Source organism: Gymnoscopelus braueri (genome assembly GCF_963280865.1).
Source record: "Gymnoscopelus braueri genome assembly, chromosome: 17".
In the NCBI taxonomy this organism is placed as follows: Eukaryota; Metazoa; Chordata; class Actinopteri; order Myctophiformes; family Myctophidae; genus Gymnoscopelus; species Gymnoscopelus braueri.
In genome coordinates, this window is record NC_137617.1 from 11,168,256 (window position 1) to 11,190,208 (window position 21,953).

At 41.3% G+C, this 21,953-nt stretch overlaps 2 protein-coding genes across 3 annotated transcripts; one reads left to right on the forward strand and one right to left on the reverse strand.

Annotated features, from left to right (window-relative positions):
• Positions 1-408: 408 nt before the first annotated feature.
• lipf (lipase, gastric) lies at positions 409-20,867 on the forward strand. 2 transcript variants are annotated; one of them, XR_013934821.1, is made up of 12 exons: positions 409-467; positions 3,616-3,799; positions 6,459-6,573; positions 7,381-7,579; positions 10,275-10,384; positions 15,280-15,416; positions 16,261-16,407; positions 16,668-16,739; positions 16,953-17,021; positions 17,394-17,504; positions 18,487-19,260; positions 19,314-20,867. XR_013934821.1 is itself a non-coding variant. In XM_080454843.1 (11 exons), exons 2-11 carry the CDS (start codon positions 3,617-3,619, stop codon positions 18,607-18,609), a joined length of 1,266 nt encoding a protein of 421 aa, XP_080310969.1. In that variant the 5' UTR covers positions 409-467; position 3,616; the 3' UTR covers positions 18,610-20,867. The 2 variants fall into 2 exon arrangements, 1 of the variants encoding a protein (XP_080310969.1); XM_080454843.1 differs by having other exon boundaries at positions 18,487-20,867.
• LOC308104433 (zinc finger protein RFP-like) lies at positions 11,425-14,108 on the reverse strand. The gene is made up of 2 exons (XM_080454838.1): positions 14,018-14,108; positions 11,425-13,363 (listed from the first exon to the last, which is right to left on the reverse strand). The coding sequence occupies exon 2, from the start codon at positions 13,351-13,353 to the stop codon at positions 11,914-11,916; it is 1,440 nt and encodes a 479-aa protein (XP_080310964.1). The 5' UTR covers positions 13,354-13,363; positions 14,018-14,108; the 3' UTR covers positions 11,425-11,913.
• Positions 20,868-21,953: the final 1,086 nt, after the last annotated feature.

A 21,953-nucleotide genomic window follows, 5' to 3' on the forward strand; every position in this document is an offset into this window, starting at 1 on the left:
TTGGTGTTACATTGAAATCGGTGACCTTATGAATACGGTTTCGACGGAAGTAACAGCAGTAACAGCTGTACCTATTTCCGCCCAGATTCACCGGTTGGAACCGTTTCTACGTTTCAAATGTCAAAAGACTTTCATTTGTCATATTTTAGGTAATAGTAGTGATTATAATAATAATATATGTATAAATATTTGTTTATATATTTTGTTTAATGTTTATTTTCTTTGAAAGTAAAATATCCCTTTAATGTAATTCTTGTAAAGCGCGAATCCGTCGTGATAACGCAAAACAACGACCCCTGGCGTTACAGAATTCGATAGGTCACCAATTGGCTTATAGAAACGTCCGGGGTTTTGATGTCACTATCCTTGGCTGTGACGTAAGGCGATGACTCCTCCTCTTAAATGTCTTTAAGAAGGAGAAACATTTAGTCCTCCTCAGTGTTCTTCTGTTCTGCTTTCACTGCAGGGTGAGTCTAAAGTTGCTTCTTTTGTTTATAACTATATTGAACAGAGCCTCTTTGTTCCTATAAAGACAAAATGTTTCTTTTCTTGCATACTAAGTAAGACCACAATGTTAAATTCACAATTGGTTGTTTAGACAGATGCTATAGGTTCATTGTTTACCTGGTATTAATGTACAGATTATTATGTTGATAGCATATTGTCTAGACTCTAGACTGATGCTAGGCTCCTGGTTTATCATAGTTTACTGAGGCATTTACACTGTCTCTCTGCATTTGATGTATGTGTTCTGGTTAAGAGTGTCTGTTGAATGCCTAAAAAAAGAAGCTACCATACATTCCAAGAGATAAATGTTTTGTTGTTGTGTGAGATCACACAATCAAGCCAACATTTGAAATGACCTTAAATCGATTTATAAGGAACATATACAGTAAGTGGGTGTCTTTTTAATTAAACGTCTTGATGTGTTTGAAATCTTCAGCAAAAGAAAAAAGCACATTCCAAACAATTTCAGTGGATTTAAAATGAATGACATCATGGCAGCAATCAACCCATTGTGGTTATAGATAAGAGAGGTTTCAGGGTAGTTTTGTGTTTGTGTTGCAATGTAAAAGATGAAAACAGAAAGATGACATCAGGTGAACAGCAAGCTTCTCAGACACAAAGTATAATAATCATTCACAGAACATTATAGTAATCAACTTATATCAATACTACTGTCTGCTCAGAGCAAGGCAAGATGAATATGGATGTTTTGACAGTTATCAGTTATTACAACTGTGTTATGAATGTGAAACTACTACTACTACTAATAATAATGTATAATAACACATCTAAAGCATGTTGTCTGCTCAGATTAAGGCAAGATGAATATGGATGTTTTGATAGTTATCAGTAATTGTAAATGTTAACATTGACAGTATGAGAGCATTAAAGCTATTTTGAACCCGGCCTACAGCATCCTTATTCCTTATTCTGGTTCTGGGCATGTCATAATAGGCACACTTTTGGCAAAAATAGACGATCTACAAACTCACAGCGTCAGCGGGTCACATTGTATGGCAGTTTTCTTTTTAGGTTGTAGATCAGCTATTATCGGCAAAGAGATTGGTGTAAAGGGAGAAAAGGATTGATGAAAGTACAGAGCCCTGGGGGACCTGGGTCAACAAAGTAGATGGTTTTAAGTGGTTAAATGCAGCTCTCCTCTCCCTCCATTGTGAAACACACTGCAGCTTTGTCACAAGTGAGAGTGTTTGTGACTTAGCTGCAAGGTTTCCTCTTTGGTTATTTTGTTTCTGCTTAAAAAAAGCTGTTATATCACTTCCAGAACCTCTCTTCACATCAGCATTGTTTCTATATTTAACATCTCGGTTTGAGTTTAGATGCGTATGGTTTTTAGTCATCACATGCTCATTACTCATCATTATGTGCATGTGCAGTTAAATGTCAGTGTGGCAGAAAACATTGCTGATCTACAACCTTGTGAGTTTGTAGATCGGCTGTTTTTTTGTTTTACCATGCAACACATCGTATGACAAAGTATAAACTATGTCTGAGGTGGTTTATAAAATGTCCTCTTTTTGTGAACAGAATCATCGCTCTTTAACTGTTAAATGGTGGATGTTTTTCCATAATGATCGAAGCTTACAGTACAGTGGAGGTGTTTCATAATGGGGTCCTACATTGGTATGTGTGTGGCCCACAGTCTAAGGTTTAACATGCTTTATCTCGTGTAAACAGCAGTGCTTCCAGACTAACCTATACATGTATGTCAGAGTGAGATCACGTGCTCCTGGAAGTCACGTTCCAGGAAATGTACAGATACATGTGTTGGACTAGAGAGGTTAGAGAAACATATATATATATATATATATATATATATATATATATATATATATATATATATATATATATATATATATATATATATATATATATATATATATATATATATATATATATATATATATATATATATATATGATATAAATTAAATGAATACATTGAGAATCCATTTCAGACCCTGTAAGTACAGCATATACTTTGATTAGAACTGCTGAAAATATAAATAAAAAATAAGTGCTAGAATCCTCTGTGTCCATCCATCATGTCGTGTGCCAGTAGGTTTGTGTTACGCTGGGTGTCATCAGCTGTGCTGACAAAGACCAGACGGAAAGCACACATTACACCTATTTTAAAGTCCCTGCGCTGGCTGTCAGTTAGTTTTAGAATCGATTTTAAGATCCTCTTATTGGTTTTTAAATCATTACATGGAAATGCTCCGGCCTACTTGTCCGCAATGATTTCCAGGTATGTTCCCAGCAGGTGTGTTGAAATTCTTTATTGGGAATAACCCCTTGAGATGAACCATCTTGCTTTCAAGGGGGTCCAGAATTACAGGATACATAATAATACATACATTTAGAAAACAGCAGCCTTTAGCTATTATGGTCCTAGCCTTTGGACACTGCTGGTCACTGAATCACTTTTCATTTGACATCACTTGACATTTTCAAAAGAAACCTTAAGACACACCTTTTTAGCATTGCGTTTACATAGGTTTCTGCATTACTCTAGTTTTTGATTTATTTGTTTAATTTGATTCCCTATTTTTATTATGTCTCAATGTTTCTTGTCTTTAATTAATTAATTATTTAATTTATTATGAATGATGTATTATTATTATTATTTTCTCACGTGCTTTCTTGTATTTGTTGTTATCCTCCTGTTATTTTCTGTATTATAAACCTAATCTGTGAAGCACATGGAACTGCACTTGATGTAATGAAACGTGCTTTATAAATAAACTCTTTATTTGATTTTGATTGGATAGGTCTGTGTTAAAGGGCAGTGTTGCAGATTTCACAACTCATCGCAACATGACCCGTTCGATCGGCTATTTTCGCAGAATGTTAAATTTTTTTCGCCAAATAGCCGATAGGCAAACATTTAATGTTTGCCTATCATGACATGCCCGGAATAGGGATGCCAGGGCTCATGAAGCAACTAATATCAGACTAGACTCAAATAATGACAATATATATCGATTGGGCTCTTATAATGATACCTGTTGTTTGATTGATTGATTGATTGATTGATTGATTGATTGATTGATTGATTGATTGACGGATGTGATGTTGGTGTGTGTTGCAGGATGAGGATGCTGTGCGTAGCAGTGTGTGTGTTGGCTGTCAGCGGGCTGGTCCACAGCGGTCCTCACAACACCAGGTCTTATGTCCAAAAGGACCGTCTCCATGGCGGAGGGACAGCTCTCCATGTGGACAAACGCTTTGCCGGGGGCAAGCCTCGTCTGGACCCTGAGGTCAACATGAACATAGTGAGTGGTGTACACACACACACACACACACACACGCACACACACACGCACACACACACACACACACACACACACACACACACACACACACACACACACACACACACACACACACACACACACACACACACACACACACACACACACACACACACACACACACACACACACACACACACACACACACACACACACACACACACACACTCACGCATACGCACACACACACTCTCTCTCCTCATTACCAAGAACTTTGTCTTTCTGTAAATCTCCCAAAACATTTTGACCTGAAGAAAAGTCAGGTCAGAGAGGCTCTGAACGTGTCAATAAATGTGTCATTGGAGCTTACGAGTGCCTTCTACTCTCTCCTCATGGTCTGACCCTAAACCAGCACACCTGCAAGTAATGCGCGTATTCTGTCAGCTTCCCAAAGTGCTTAGAACATTTGTTCAAGATACAATATACTGAATGCTGAATATGTGGTGTGTATTGCACCACTATCCTCCTTTTAACCTCTTGAACCCTAGCATCTGGGGTGTATATATCAGTGATAATAGCAGTGCAGTGCGTTGTGAGCTTGAAGATCTGCAATTATTGTGTGTGTTGTGTGTGTGTGTGTGTGTGTGTGTGTGTGTGTGTGTGTGTGTGTGTGTGTGTGTGTGTGTGTGTGTGTGCGTGTGCGTGCGTGTGTGTTTCTGGACCTAATCTCGCAAACCGCTGGACTGATCGGTGCCAAACGTTGTATGCACACTGCCAGTAGGCCACAGAAGTTTAAGGGATAGTTCACCCAATTGTTTTTATTTTTATCGATTAGTCACCCCATGGAGACTTGAATTCATGGGTATTTTTTTTTGTTTTTGTCGCATTGCTAAGCCTATAATTTGATGACCAGCACCTACCGGAACCGGTGCTGTTCATCAAATTATTTGCTTAGGAATGCGACAAAAACTAAAAAATACCCATGAATTCAAGTCTCGATGGGGTGACTAATCGATAAAAAAGTCATTTTGGGGGTGAACTATCCCTTTAAAGTACCTCCGGTATTTAGTTTTTTCACCTATGTTTTTTACTTAACTATAACTTTGTATAAAGGAAGTCAATGGGGCTGTGAAACAGTGAAACCTTTGCCCAAATGGAGTCATAGATACATCATACTATAGATCCATCAGCTGACAACACAGCATGTTGCGTTGTGATGTTCATCTACTGTATTTACACCCAATGTTATGACAACGCGGCCAGAATAAGGACACCGACTCATGTACAACAGTTGAAATAGGATGTGGGTTGCGGGTTGTGTTTGATCTCCAGGCTGAAGTTCAAGTGTGACTTCCCAAATGGAGCTGGGTCACACGAGGGCTCACACAGGTTCAAACATGTGACTGCCACGTCACCTCGCTTGGTCCTCATCTAATCAGGGACTAGTTCAAACCTAGACTCAACGACACAGTTAAGTCCTCCTCAGTTTTGCATAACTCTGACACTGCACAAATGTAACCAAATGAGGGTTCTGTGTGCGTGTGCGTGTGCGTGTGCGTGCGTACACTACCCTTTGGTCCCCATATAAAGTCTGAGTCACTGACATGTTCCGTCACATGTACGTCTGTCTGAGTAGGCGTTCTTATGACAAGGTTGTTGGTTTGAATCTAGCCCCATCTGTGACCTCACCCATCGCTCTTGCTCGGGACTCGGTCACATAGCGCTAATAATCTGAATTAGGGGTCCGGGGTGCAAATTTAACTATTGTCCAACAATGTATCGCAAATAAACATGGAAGTGCGTTCGCGATCAGCAGCAGATATAGGAATACGTTTCAGGGTCAAAGTCTACGCAGGCTGTCAAATAAAAACTATACGTTTGAAACAGTTGTTTCACAGTGGAATATAATCTTCACCACCCTGTTTTTACTGCAGACAGGAATATTTGATACGACGTTGGGAAATAGGTAAAAATACCTTTATATTACCCCGACCCCATTTCTGGATGATAAAGTCTTATTTATACCTGTAAACAAAAATATGGACGAAGGGAGCAATGACGTCACCCATTCGTTTCTACTGACCCGTTTTGAAGCCTCTTTGGGGGACCAAAATGGCAACGAGTGGAACCAGTGTGCTATTGGTTGATGGGGAGCGAAGGGTGGTTCTTCATTCAGTATAATCCAATCACAAGCCCCGAAAGCACACCCTGCTTTATCATCAATTTAAAAATGAATGTGGTCCATTTGGTTACATTTGTACACTCTCTGAGTTACAAATGGATAAATAACACTGGGTTCACTGTGTGTGATCATCAGGAAAGAATAGAACCTGCACACTCATAAACTGCAATGATACAGTACATTAATTAACATTTTGAGCCTCGTCACACCCACATGAATAAACAATAAACAATACTAAACGATATTTTGGCCATCTTTGTATGAACAAAAGGGACTTGAACGGAAGTCATTTTTCTTCGCTTCTGTGTCACTGCTGTGTGACTTCATGTGACAGATTATGATCAGATCAGCAGACTTCGATAATCGTGTGTGTGTGTGTGTGTGTGTGTGTGTGTGTGTGTGTGTGTGTGTGTGTGTGTGTGTGTGTGTGTGTGTGTGTGTGTGTGTGTGTGTGTGTGTGTGTGTGTGTGTGTGTGTGTGTGTGTGTGTGTGTTCCAGTCAGAGATCATCAGACGGTGGGGTTACCCAGCAGAGGAGTATGAGGTGGTGACGTCAGACGGATACATCCTGTCCGTCAACAGAATACCACATGGAATCAAAGACACCACACAAGGTACTGTATGTATGTGGGACGTCTTAACCCATTAAGACCTGAGGCCTATTCTAAAAATGTCTTCTAAATCCTAACAGTTTTCTGAAAAACCTATGTAGCTATATCAGTGGTGCTCAAAACCTTTTCATGTCAAGGACCCCCAAATACACCCCCATGACATGTTTTCCCGGATTGAATGGGCTAAAGCAGGCCGCAAAAGAAATTGAATATCTTTGCAACTTGCCGAAATTGAAGAGGTTCTCTGTGGACAAAGTTGTTTTGCACTCGATGCGGTTTTCGCTTTGAACGCAGAACGGTCCATTACGCAAACCTTTACGTGAAAGTGAGAACAACTTCAACTTATATCTTCTATAAAGAAAAAGAGAGAGACAGAGCAACGGCAGGATATAAAAATATACAGTAGAGAACCATACAGGGCTTTGGCGACTGTGGCTTGACTGGTGTCCAGCACAGGGAGAGGGAGAGAATGGGAAATAAGATGCTGTAATCAGATCCACTCATCTCAACCTCTCTCTCCCTCTCTCTCTCTCTCTCTTTTCTTTTCAGCCCTATCTCTTTTCCCTCTCTTGCTGTGATTCAAAACGTTCTAGTAAATTATTAACTGGATCCAGCACAGTGCAAAGTGATGTAGAAATGTTTCAACTATGTGAACTCGTAAAACCATAGTTGAGTCTGTCCAAACATCAGCGCCATCTCCTGGTATATATATATTTTGGTATTGCTACTTTTACTTAAGTAAAATATCTGAGTACTTCTTCCACCACTGCCTAAGAATCAACTGATGATGTAATATGTTGCTTCCTCCAGGTCCTAAGCCAGCTGTCCTCCTGCAGCACGGCCTCCTGGCGGCGGGCAGTAACTGGGTGACCAACCTTCCTAACAGCAGCCTGGCGTATGTTCTGGCTGACGCTGGCTATGACGTGTGGATGGGCAACAGCAGAGGAAACACCTGGTCCAGGAAACACACCACCCTCACGCCTCAACAAGAGGACTTCTGGAAGTTCAGGTAGTGAACTCTACACACACACACACACATTGGTTCTTCAGTGGTTTTTCGGGGGGTTGAGGTGCCATATCGTCGCTGTGGGGCTGAAACCTCTTATCTCCATATTCTAGCGTTTTGTGTTTTTTCGTAAATTAACGCCCTACTTGATCATACTGCAGCGTCACTCAAAAGTAGCAGATCCGCAAGCTCGAAACGCGGCGCCTGTCGATCTGCTACTTTTGCTATTCTTTTTTTTGGGTATACTTTAAGTTCCTATTTATCGGCATCACAATGAAAACTCACTATTCAAGGTTTCAAAGAAATAATAACCATGACATTTGTTTTTTACATAATTAAAAAAATGCAGATAAACGTTATATCATAAATACAATCTTAGTGTCTTGCTAATTATTATATAACCTGTTCATGCCCTGCATGGCTCCTTATTCTCTATCTGTGGTCCATATTGTTCTCTTTAACGCTATGCCAGAGAGTAGACCATGTATTTCCTCATTGAACAGGTTTTCGAATCACATGTCTACCAACAATGTCTAAACTGCAGTAAAAATAAACCCAAACAAAGGCGGTTTTGTGGTGTTGAAAGCCCATTCTCTGTGATTGGAAGCCTCTCAGAACCCCACCTTCTGTGTAAAATCAAAGTTTTTGCCACAACTTAAAATATGTAAGTGTCTCACTGCACTGCACGATGCAACCGGTTGTGAGCTTGTAGGTCGGCTACTCTCGCTATTCATCCTATGACGAATAGCATGCAGGGCTTAAATGGTTAAAGTCGTCATTTCAGTACTCTTAGGATGTTTTGGGGGAAATTCACACTCCACATGTCGGCAGTGGCTCAGGGGTAGAGTGGCCGGGTAGAGTGAACTGGAAACCGCAAGATTCCCAGTTCGATCCTGGGCTGGGGCGCTCCCCTAAGCCAAATTCCATACCCGAAAATCTCGGCCACTCGGTCACTCCGACTCCAAACCGGATGTGCTCAGGGTCCAATTATTCAGTTGCTTCTTGGAGGAGGCGAGTGGAGTCGAGTGGAGTAGCCGAGGAGGCTCTCTACTTCCGCATTTAGCGAGTGTACATCAAGTGTAGGCTCGACCACTCTCCACAGCTCCTCCGCGGCAGACTTCCGCATCACGTGTAGACGTTTTTTTTGTTTTTTCCCTTCTCCCGTGACGTATACATGGTCCTCCTCCACATGTGGCCACACAAACAATGTTTGAAACCCGAAACCATGCCCCGAAAACACCGGCTGCTCGCCCCTGCCGATCACTCGTTGCCCATCTCACATACACACACACACACACACACACACACACACACACACACACAGTGTAAATTAACTGAAAAGACGCAACAAGCCACTGGCTTTATTGCTTTGTATGATATAAAGTATAATACAATTATATACATTGTAATATATTGTGCACACTTATACTGTCTCAAAAGCTGATAGTTCATTTCTCTCCGTGCATGCCTCAATGCAGTGCATGGACTACTATAAATTACTGTGACAAAGATTATGTCTAAAATAATGTATTGTATTTATATATAGACTGAATATAGGGTGACTATATTCTGAATTCCCCAAAAAGAGGACACTTTACGCTATTTAACTATAGCCGTACTCATTCAATTCTGAACCGATTCTTAAATTTTAAAATTCTCTATTTGCTGTGAAGGGTCTTCTTTCATGTCTATCAGTCATGATTTATTTCGCTATCAAACAATATCAAGCAAAATCACAAAATCGTCTGAGTTTTTTTCTTTTTTCTTCGTCCCAAAAGTGGGGAGGATATCACCCAAACTCTCAAAACCCCGGACATTTGAAGGATTTTATAAAACCCCCCCAGACAGCCCCCCAAAAGAGTATATGTCCGGGTAAAAGAGGACGTATGGCCACCCTGCATGAATGATGTAATTCAGAGTCAGACATACTCTGTAATATACGGTGGCTGTTATACGCAGCAGTGCCGTGCGGGACTGCTGCGGGGGGTGGGGGGTCTGGGGACTGTACGAGCAAAAAGAGGGACGGGTCAGGATTTAATTCATAAATGTAAGTTTGCTCATCCTGGCGCTTCGTTCACTATTTCAGGAATAAATGGCTTTGCACAAAATGTTAACTATAAAGATAACAATGTGGCCATCCACATTGATGAATTGTCTATTCTATTCTGTATTATTCTATACCTGCATATTATTCTATGCATGTATATTTTCATCCACGGCTCTGGTCCAGCTGTTTGAGACGTCATAAGTGATCGCGGAATTTGCCGTCGCTAAGTGCAGTCCGATCCTTTGACGGCAACCGCTCGACCACTCCGTCCTCACAAATTATCCTCGGCTCCTCGCAGGGGCGGGGCTTAGGCGCGAGTGGAGGACGCGAGGAGAGTGAGCGAGTGACCGAACTTTGGGGAATGGAATTTGGCTCTAGAGTTAGTGTCGAAGTGTCCTTGAGCAAGACGCTGAACCCCCAATTGCTCCCGATGAGCAGGTTGGTGCCTTGCATGGTTTCCTCTGCCATTGGTGTGTGTGTGAATGGGTGATTGGCACAATCAATGTAAAGCGCTTTGGATAAAAGCGATATATAAATGCATGGTAAATTTACCATTTACATGTCCATACCTCCTTCCCTGTCTATGTGTGTGTGTGTGTGTGTGTGTGTGTGTGTGTGTGTGTGTGTGTGTGTGTGCGTGTGCGTGTGTAGTTATGATGAGATGGCTCAAAAGGACCTTCCAGCAGTAGTCGACCACATCCTGAAGACAACAGGCCAGGAGCAGATCTTCTATATAGGACACTCACAGGGAACCACCATAGGTACACACACACACACACACACATGCCTGTCATATACTGTATGTTGTGAATATATATATACCCGGGGAGTAACGGCTCACAGAATTCATGCTTCAGTGTCATAGTTTGAATGCTGTGGGGAAAACGTTTGATTTGTTTATTTGAAAGTATTAACCATACAAAAAGTGTACAGGTTAATACAATTTAGGATAAAACACAATAAGTCCAGGACAATGTATTTTCATTGTGGTCCGGTCCTCACATAAAAACATGACAAATACAGCTAAGTAGCCTACAGTAAATAAACAATTTTTATAACAAAAGACATATCAGAAAAACAAAAACATTTAAAAAAGAAAACCTTACTAATATTTAAAAACTCCCTCCAACAAACTGGAACCTTTTCCATCAGCCATGATTTTTTGTTATCTTCAACAAGCTTCAAAAGTTCAAGTTAAAAGTAAGTTTGGTTGCAGTGTCCAGGCTGTTCCACTGCGTGACGCCAATGTAAGTAAAAGCCCTTACCTGTCAGAGTCCTGAACTTAAGTACAATTTTGAGGTAGGCTATTTTAACTTTACTGGAGTATTACTGGAGTTGTGTGTGTCTCTGACCAGAGTAAAGAAACCTTTTAAAAACACAGGGACCCAACTCCATGGATAAACCTATGAATCATGGTCAATCTCGACCCTTGATTCCACAGGCAGATAGTAACCACTTGAACCCCAGTGTCCATAATCTTGGGGTGAACATTAGCCAAAAATAGCAGATCTACAGCTGTGAGACGGATAAATTGGTCAAAGTACAGTTGTAACTCAACCCTACCCAGGGCTGTGTCAGTTATGGGATACTGCTGGTATAAGGCATGAGACAAATATGAAAGATCTTTATTCTAACATCAGTGAACAAACAAAACAAAAATTACAGCAACACAAGTTCTTTCTTTCTTTTTTCTTTCTTTATTACAAACATAAAAACAATTATACAATTCAAAATGTAAAAGCCAAACATCCCAATAGTAAAGAATAATAGAAAAACAGAAAATAACTATGTTCGAAAAAGAGTAGGAAGAAGCAATGCTTATTTAAAGTTTATGATGGAAAATAACAACATCAAAATGTCCTTGTGTTAAAGTTGTTAAAGTTAAGATTTCATCAAATTTATAACAATGTCAATTGTTGCAATAACTTTTGCAGTTCATTTGCAATATACATGAACACAGTGGTATATTTACATATTTGATTGATACATTTTCTATGATTTGCACTGAAAATAAGATTTAAGATTTTCTCATTTAGAACATCATGTTTTAATGTACACTGACCATAAAAGTGTCTAATTTACTAATTATCTTGTAGATGCAAATTAGCCCTCATAGTAAATGTAAGGATTGGTCTAATTTGTGGGATTGACAGGAGAGATGATCAGAGGAGCAGAGTTTTTACCATCATAAGGACTGAAGTATGGCTAGAGCTTCTCAGTGAATGTGCAGCCAGTGAAAGCATAGAGATGAACTCTGGTCTCCACATCATAAAAGGAGACCAGGCCCTCCTCATAATCCACAAACACTTTCTGGACTCTCTCTTTCAGGGAGGAGGACAACAGTGTCAGCAGCAGCCCTGTACTCATTTCCATTCCTCAAATATATAGACCAGTAACCATCATCAGGGCTCAGATAGACTGTTCCCTTCCTGTTGATGGACTCTGTGGCCACTCCTAAAACCCAGTCAGTCTTCTCTTTAACCAGAACCTCATAGTAAAACCTTCCTGAGGAGAAGCTTTGTTTTCCTAAGACAAAGACACATTTAGAGAATCTATCTTTGTTGTCTTGGAGATTCTCCCATAAGTCTCCAACATTCACTTGTTTTCCATCCTTAGACAGGATGGGCCAGGGATTTGCTGTATCAGGTTCCAGAGTTACATCCACTGCATATTGCTGGACCCTCCTCATCTCAACATTACACAGCCTCTTCTCCATCTCTGTACTGAGTGTCTTCTCCAGCTGAGCCACAGCTGTCCTCACAGTCCCCATGTATGAAGACCGTTGGACTTTGACCTTTGTCCAGTCCTTGGTGGGTGGAGGAGTGTTGATGGATGTGAAGTATTGGAGAAGGTCTTCAGTTTGTGAGAGCTGCTTCAGCTCAGAGCTTCTCTTCTTTAACTCAGTGATTTCCTGTTCCAGCTCTTTACTGAAGTCTTCAGCCTGTTTCTCTGTTGTTTTCTGCTTCTCTTCAATCGCATCAATGAGCTCAGCCTGGCTTCTCTCAATACAGCTGATCAGAGTGGTGAAGACCTGCACACTGTCTGCTATCTCTCTGTCTGCATCTGCCTTGCTGAGCTCTACTGAGTATTTGACCTCCTGAATCTTCTGTTGTCTCTCCTGGATCATCTGCTGAACTTCAGCCTTCTTTCCTTCACATTCTTCATCCAGAGATACAATTTGATGTGACTTGTGGTCTAACTCGGTGCAGAACTGACAAACACACATGTGGTCGGTCTTACAGAACAGATCCAGAGGTCTGCCATGTTTCTTACACATCAAGAATTCCAGGTTCTTTACAGGGTTGATTAGTTTGTGTCGTTTTAATGCTGTGAGCCTCTGATGCGGCTCCAGGTGAGTCTCACAGTAGGAGATCTGACACTCCAGGCAGGACTTAAGGGCCTTGAGTTTGGTCTCAGTACAGAAATCACAAGAGACTTCACCTTGTCTAGCATGTTCTTGCTTTGTGCTGGAATTTCTTTTCAGCTGCAGTGACTGCCTGAACTGATCAGCCATCTCAGAGAGCACTTTATTGACATAGACTTCTGGTCTCTTATGGAAGGTCTTGTTACATAGTGGACACTTGCACACATCAGTGCTGTCCCAGAGTCGTGTGATACAGGTTTTGCAGTAGTTGTGTCCACATGAAGTGCTGACCGGATCAGTGAACACATCCAGACAGATGGAACACAGGAACTGATCTTCTGAATGGAGAACACTGGCAGAGGCCATTTCTACACACCTGAGAATTAAAGGGAAAGTATCAGATGTAGTCCTTGAATGAAAGCTTAATGGTTGTGAATCTGGTCTGGATTGTATTAAAATAGAGCAACAATTATGTTGAAAGGTGTTCTATATTTCATGGACACAACAAAAGAAACATCCACATTCACTGATCAAATTTAAGAGTCTAATGTCCCGCAGCAGCAGTCATCAAAACAGACGTGTTTCGACCTGTTCTTGGTCTTTCTCAGCGTTCCTCACTGTTCTACACTGAGGCATGCCCATTCTGGAGGGAAATTTTGCCAAAAATAGCAGATCTACAAGCTCAGGACGCATCGGATATTTCTGGTGGAGAGATTTGGTGTAGACGGAAAAAAGATATCCAAGTACAGTTGTAACTAAGTCCGTTTCTCTAAGACTACAGGGTTTAGGTGGTTAAAGACTCCTACATAAGCGTTTCTTTTGTTGTGAACATTGCCAAGAATATGCACCCAGTGAAGTGAGTTGCTATACTTCATGGAGCCGTCATTTTTACCAACTGAAAGATCCGACTTCATGGGGGAATTCCGAGGAATATCAAAATAGGGGAAGAGCATGTCTGGACTCTGGATACAGTTTAATATACCTTTTATTCTCTGTAAATGAATACTAAATCTTTATCTGCTGTACTCACCTGTCTTTAAGTTGTCAGTTTTTCTGTAAATGTCTTGAATTTGAAGGTTTTGTAGAGAGCGTGTGCGTGCCGTGCGCTGCCACCAAACTACTGTCATCTATAATTTACCTTCAGTTTCGACTTACTGAGAAACTCCTCCTTGTACAGCAGCTGTTAACCGTACAGCAGCTGTTAACCCTTACGTTGTTGAGTGGAATCCCCCAGGGCTAGTGTATTTTCTGTTTTGGTTCTACATTAAATATCTTAGCTGAAAATAGCCAACGCTTTGTGAGCTTGTAGATCTGCTATTTTCCTACTAACATTTTCCCCAGAATACGGATGCTGGGGTTTAAGTGGTTAACCACATGGAACCCTAGCGTCCCTTTTCTTGGCATGTCACGACAGGCAAACATTCAGTGAAAATAGCCAATCTACAAGCTCGACTCGTTCCAAGCTTGTAGATTGGTTATTTTCAGCAAAGAGATTTGGTGTAAGAGGGAAGAAAGGAGGGGAACCAACTATAGACCCCTCTGACAACCCAGTCAACTTAAGTATACAGGGTTTAAATGGTTAACCCTTCAAATCCTACACTCATCTTCTTCTCTACCATTTACATTCATGAGAGGTCTCTGTATTCTTTTGCTACTGTGAGTTATTCAGTTTTCCTGCAAATGGGCCCATACAAACACAGGTACACACACACACATGCACACACACACTCACACACACACACACACACACACACACACACACACACACACACACATACACACACACACACACACACACACACACACACACACACACACACACACACACACACACACACACACACACACACACACACACACACACACACACACAAACACACCCATACACGCGCACACAAACATACAAGATGTTGAAATAATTTACCTGTTTCTTTTAGCGTGAGGTAAACTTCAGCGCACTGCGTGTGACTACTACATTTACGTGTTTCTGCGCGTCTTGGAGTAGTGTTTATCTTTGGAGGAAAAACGGGCAGGCATCATTTGCCTGTTGGTTATGTTGTTTGGGCTGCTTTGTTGAGCTCTGAACCATTGAGAGTGCTCTGTTTGAACGGGTCTGTTGAGTACAGAGAAGTTGATGAAAATGAAAAAGAGCGGATCGTGATTTGTGTTTTAGTGTGCACCGAACCGAAAGCCTGTGTGTGTGTGTGTGTGTGTGTGTGTGTGTGTGTGTGTGTGTGTGTGTGCGCGTGCGTGCGTGCGTGCGTGCGTGCGTGCGTGTGTGTGTGTGTCCAGCCTTCATAGCGTTCTCCAGCATGCCAGAGTTGGCCAGTAAGATCAAGTTGTTCTTCGGTCTGGCTCCCGTGGCAACAGTGGCCTTCGGCTCCAGTCCAATGACCAAACTGTCCGTCCTGCCTGACTTCCTTATATGGGTAAGAACTCCACCTGACTTCCTTATGGGTAGGAACCCAACCTGACTTGAAGGGCAAGACCACTTTGGTAGAGGTTTGGGTTGTGTATTGTAAAACCGCTCTCAAAGTCACTGTTTTAGCCGTAAACGAACGCAAACAAAGTTGAATCACACAATATAGAACATCACCAAACCCAGTACTGCTTGTTTTTTAAATAAAAATAACTTAACTTCCTGTTGATTCTGCAATTTTTATTAAGAAAACAACCCGGACTGGATCAGCGGATCCGGATCCGGATCTTCAAATAGTAAAATCAGCAGGAAGTTGACATTTTTATTAAAAAAACTAACAGTACTGGGTTTGGTGATGTTCTACATTGTCTGAATCAGCTTTGTGTTCGTTTGTGTGCTAAAAGAGTGACTTTGAGAGCTGTTTTACCGTACAATGTTAAGTCAATGAGGAGCACATTTTGAATGATGAATTTCTAATCAATGGAGCCATTATCTTTTGATTGTCCACCTTTGGAGTTACATCATGGCATGGAGTTACACAACCTAAACCTCTACCAAAGTGCCCTTTAAGTAAATCCTACTATAAATGTGCATTATCTATGTCCGTTTGTCTGTGCGTCTGTAGTCGTGTATCTTGAGAAACGCCCGTCCGACCGACTTCAACCTCGCCAAGGACCCAAGGGAGTGCTGTGCCTGGCGTCAAGTCGGTTGGATAGGCGGTTGTCCAGAACCGCCAATCCAATCGATACACCCATATGTGGGCATATAGGGAGATCTGGTTGTCCAGAACCGCCAATCCGACCGATATGTGGGCATGCCCATGATTTGCTGACAGACTGGTTGTTTCCATACAGGACCTGTTTGGCAGGCGGGACTTCCTGCCTCAGAGTGAGATGATCAAGTGGTTTGCAGAACATTTCTGCAGCAAGGAGCTGCTCAGTGAGCTGTGTGGAAACATCTTCTTCCTGCTTTGTGGCTTCGATGAAGCCAACCTCAACATGGTGAGCACAGTGTGTGCGTGTGCGTGTGCGTGTGCGTGTGCGTGTGCGTGTGCGTGTGCGTGTGCGTGTGCGTGTTCATGTTCGTGTATCAGCTGTTGCACCCTGTCCTCGTCTCCTCGCCGGTATACAAAGATTACAGTAATAACAGGGGACCAAGTGTTCAAAATATTGAATCCCTATTCAAGTGGATCACGTTCCATAATTGTTCCGCCTTAATAAGTAGTATTACTATTAAAACTGCTTCTACTGTCTCTCTCCAGACTCGTACTCCAGTGTACACCACACACTGTCCTGCTGGCACCTCAGTACAGAACATGATCCATTGGGCTCAGGTAGCACACACACACACACACACACACACACACACACACACACACACACACACACACACACACACACACACACACACACACACACACACACACACCTTTTTTTTTTTTGCCTTTTATTTGAACCCTCATACACAGCCCACACCTGTTAAAGTTGCTTTGTTTATGTTAATGTGTTTAAATGAAGTTCAGTGAGTTGAACTTGTGTGTTTTCAGGCGGTACATGGTGGTAAACTGATGGGCTACGACTACGGAAAAAATGGCAACATGGCTCACTATAACCAGGTAAAATCGGCTTTATCAGAATCATAACAGGTTTACATGTGTAAAGAAGAGGGTGATTTTATTTATTTTTTGTATTCAATGAGAAGAGAGAGGACAGAGATAGAGTGAGAGCAAAAGGGAAAGAGATAGAAAACAATTTGAATAGAACATAAGTATATATACATACAGATAACATATATGATAGTATGTACATGATGTTTAGAACATTCGCATATGCAGGTGTGCCTACAGGTTTATATATAACCAGGTAAAACCATATTTGGCGTTAAATTGTTCTTGTCTGTTTTTCCCATTTCTCTCTCCTCCCTCATTCCTTCTCTCCCTTTGTCCTTGCCCCCTCTCTCTCACTTTCTCTCTCTCTCTGTCACCCAGTCCACTCCTCCTCAGTACAACGTTAAGGACATGAAGGTTCCTACCGTTCTGTTTTCCGGGGGACATGATTCGCTGGCGGACCCGAAGGACGTGGCCGTGCTGCTAACTCAGGTCAGACCATAAAGTTAAAAATAACAGAGAGGGCACCGGAAATCCCCGTCCATTCACTTGCATGGAGTTGCTCACCCAGCGCATACTTCCTTTTCACCCCTTTCTTCCGGGTTGGGAAATGTGATGGACGGGGCCTATTTGGGGCCTATGTGACGTGTTTTGCGTCACTCTGTGCGTCGTCTCGTATGCGCAGTAGTGTCACCTCCGTGCGCAAGCTTGTGAGTCGAGCCCATTGGTCGAAACCGTTTTTGCTCGTTCATGTGTCTGGCCCCCAGCCGTAATAAGCTGCAGTACCTCTGATTGTCCAATGCGCTTCACTGCTCCCTCTCGGTTCTGGGGCCTTGGGTCAGATACAACCATCACCTCGTAACAGACAGTGTGCAGCACTTTCAACAGTCATTATCATCAAGACATTATCTCAAATAAAATACTGTAGATATACTGTATAATATAATAATGATATAATATAGTATAATATATATAAGTGGTTCTCAAAGTGGGGTCCAGGGACCCTCAGGGTTCCTTGAGGGGGTTCTAAATGGACCCTTACAGGTGCGTAACTCTGAGAGTGTACAAATGGAACCAAATGAACGACGAGTCGTGCGGTAAGTACTGTGAGCTGATGGTAGGTGTGGCGCTCCACCTCAGCATTCCATCTCCCAGGGGTCTAGTGCATTGTTGATACCGACAGTAAGCCTCTCCGACCTACTTACTTAGTACACTCTGAAGAGTTACTATGGGGATCCTTGAAATTTAAAAGTTTGAGATCCACTGATATATAATATAATATAATACGAAAAATTATTCTGACCGCGTATTGTATGATACTGGAGTTCATTTAATGTCTCAGATGAGTGGAAATGTTTACATTATAACAAACGTGTCTCTCTCTCTGTCTGTCTGTCTGTCTGTCTGTCTGTCTGTCTGTCTGTCTGTCTAATCTATGTTTCTGTATTGTGTGTGTGTGTGTGTATGTGTGTAGGTGTCTAACCTGGTGTTCCATAAGAACATTGAGCACTGGGAACATCTGGACTTCATCTGGGGTATGGACGCTCCAAAGCAGATGTTCTCCGATATACTCAGACTGATGCGCGCGCACACATAGACACAACACTGTGTCATATAGTGTGTGAGTGTTTACTTATATGTGTGTTTGTACTGTATAACCACTAAGATTTGAAGATTACTAAGATTTTATTATTATACAAGGTTTTAAATGTTTTTGCTGGAGTGTTAGTGTGTGTGTGTGTGTGTGTGTGTGTGTGTGTGTGTGTGTGTGTGTGTGTGTGTGTGTGTGTGTGTGTGTGTGTGTGTGTGCGTGTGCGTGCGTGTGTGTGAGTCATAGCTGGCTCCTGCTATGGCAAGTAAAGGGGAAGGGAGACCAAGGTAAAAGTCTAACAAATGATCTTTATTAAATAACTAAATGAACAAAAAGCAACTAAGGCATAACTGAACTAATGAAATAACAGGACATATGGCTAAGGATCCGATGTGGTGTGGAGTCAGTAAATCAGTAGTGTGTGTAAATGTATGCATGAGTGGAACATGGTGTAGTGCAGGGTGTGTGGATGGAAAGTAAAGTCAAAACCTAAAGGAACACAGCATGGAGAGCTGAGTGGAGGTTGCTGGCAGGAATTTAGGAATAAGGTTAGGTTTAGGCCTAGTTTTACTGAGGTTACGTTTAGGAATAAGATTAGGTTTAGGCCTAGTTTTAGTGAGGTTACGTTTAGGAATAAGGTTAGGTTTAGGCATAGTTGTACTGAGGTTACGTTTAGGAATAAGGTTAGGTTCAGGCATAGTTTTACTGAGGTTAAGCTTAGGAATAAGGTTAGGTTTAGGCATAGTTTTACTGAGGGTACGTTTAGGAATACCTGGTGTTTGTTGTGCGGTCTATACAGTCTATCTGTGGACAGATAGTGTCACTGTGATAGCATCACAAGTTCACAACCCAGCAAGATGCAGTCACACAACTTTTACGGTTGTGTAGTTCAGATCATAATAGAGGCCGAGTTCCAAGATGGATGTCGTCTGAATAAATGGATACCAGCTAGCTCAGTGTTTCCCAAACATAGGGTCACAGACTTGTTTTGAACGATATTTGGGGGTCTTTTTCTGCCTTTATTGATAGTACATACTACACAGTGAAGGGAGACAGGGAGAGAGAGTCGGGGAGTGACATGCAGCAAAGGTCCGCTAGGCTCGGGAATCTAACCCGGGGACTCGCTGTCATGTGGTAGTACTTAACCCCTTGGCTATCACTCAGCGCCCCCACAAATTCGGTTTGGGAACCCTTGGGCTAGCTGAGGCCATTACTTTTCATTAGCATTGCTACAACAAGCTTCCAGTGGATATTTTTCAATAACCACTGGAATATTAGAATAGTGCCGATTAAGACAGTGTTTTCAACTAGTTGACCAATACCTCATCATAAAAGTGTTTTGGTGACTCACCAATGCACATAACCAAACCATACTGTGTACTGTGGAAATGTAACTGAACCCTCCTAGATGATGTGAACATTTAAACTTCTATGTTACAAAAACATAGAGATTTAACTGAACTGAATGGCTTCAGACAGTTTACTTCCTGTAACACTGAAAACATTACACTCCTGAATGTCATTAACCTCTGACCTCTTAACCTCTGAGAGTATTTGCTGAGTTTTCACTCTTATATTGCTGTGATGTTCTGTATCAAAAGATGTTTTAATTATTTCCGTTAACTGAATGCTTTTATTCTACACAAATAATTCCACACGTTGTATTACCTTTTATAAATCACTAAATATCACATTTAGTTTACGTTGATGTCAATGTTGTTCTTTTTATATAATCTTTTGCATTGCTGTGCCTTTTAAAAATCACAGAACATTTTATCATGTTTTGTGTAATCTCAATATGTTTATATACTTGATATACCAGGTTATTAATTCCATTCATGTATGTGTTGTTGATCAGCACTGTAAACTGAGGTGTGATGTGGGACTTTCGCTGCTCTGTTTGTCCCTGTGGGGTTTCCATACAGGTTGGTCAGGGAGGAACAAGCAGGAGAAACGATGTTGTTGTGCAGCGAACAAAGGATTGGACTGATCTATCGGTCGGGTAGAAACCTTGTATGTCCAAAGCCGTTACCTTTCAGGAAATGAAAAAAATAACCTGTGTTCTTAACCACCTTCAACCTTCAATGTCAATATAGGTGAAAATGTCAAAAACAATTCAAAAATAGCGATAATATAATCTACAAGATCACAATGCGTCACATTGCGAACAATGTGTTGAGAGCATGTAGATTGGCTATTTCGTTACTTCTGCATGACGCTGTCATAAGATTAAATATAAAATAGGGCATCAATTTATGAAAAAACATAAAAAGATATTATGGAGCTACAAGGTTTCTGCCCGACAGCAATATGTTAGATATTGCACACTGTCCTCCCCTTTTTTATTATTACTCAAAAGACAAAACATTCAGTGATATGAGAATGATTGTCATATGGCGCCTCAGCAGTTTGTTTTCAAACATCTGCATCTTTCCATGTACTGTTGATCTTTATCGACGAAGAATGTGATGCAACCATTTGGGAAGAACACCTAACCTCGTTTTGTACTGTTTGCACTGCTTTGTAACTAATTAATTTAACTTTCAAACATACCACCTGTGTCTGTGTGGATTTATCTTACAGTTAAAGTGTGAGGCGTTTGTTAGAATTTATAGAACTGAGTTTCAGAATTGAGTTTTTATTCTGTTCTTTTATTCACGGGCAGAAGTGCTACGTTTAGTGGTAACACAGAAATGTGTGGGAAGGAAATAATCAGCATAACGTTGAAATCACTTTCAGCGTGATTTGATGAACGATAGTAACACTGACAGCCATTCAAAATCCATTCAAAATCCATCCAAATTTACAGGGCGTCATGTTCAACATATCACAACATTTGACATATTACAGAACGCACTTGTTGATCAGTGTGGATGATCATATAATTATCATAACTTTTATAGTTATTCTTGATGTGGATCAGCCCTTTACACCCTTGTTAGCAAGGTGTTGGTGGACAGCCCATGTATGTATCTTGTTTGACCACTGGGTGGCACTATAAGCTATTAATAGGGTATAGTTTTAAACCTGATCATACTTGTACAGTTGGGTGACTGGGTCTCTTTAAAGGCGCTTCAAATGCAATGCATTATTTTATTATGTTAGGGTTCAAAGGTCACACACAGGCACTCCAGAACAATTCAAGAAGCAAACCAAGGTTATTTTACGCAATACTTTATATTACTTTATTTAATTCATACCATCACACTGCTATGAAAACATATCAACACTGGAGTTACTAGTGAGTAGAGGGCTGTAATATTACTACTGTTCTTACTGTAGTAACCTATTCTAGACAGGGTGTACACATCTACAACAGTAAGTGGATAGTTAGTTATTTGGTGTGCATA

Bases quoted from the DNA above. Each gene is read 5' to 3' on its own strand.
- lipf (XM_080454843.1), top strand. From the start codon at position 3,617: ATGAGGATGCTGTGCGTAGCAGTGTGTGTGTTGGCTGTCAGCGGGCTG. The intron at 10,385-15,279 runs GTACACACACAC...GTGTGTGTCCAG, and splicing joins CTCACAGGGAACCACCATAG to CCTTCATAGCGTTCTCCAGC. The intron at 16,408-16,667 runs GTGAGCACAGTG...GTCTCTCTCCAG, and splicing joins ATGAAGCCAACCTCAACATG to ACTCGTACTCCAGTGTACAC.
- LOC308104433 (XM_080454838.1), bottom strand. From the start codon at position 13,353: ATGGCCTCTGCCAGTGTTCTCCATTCAGAAGATCAGTTCCTGTGTTCC.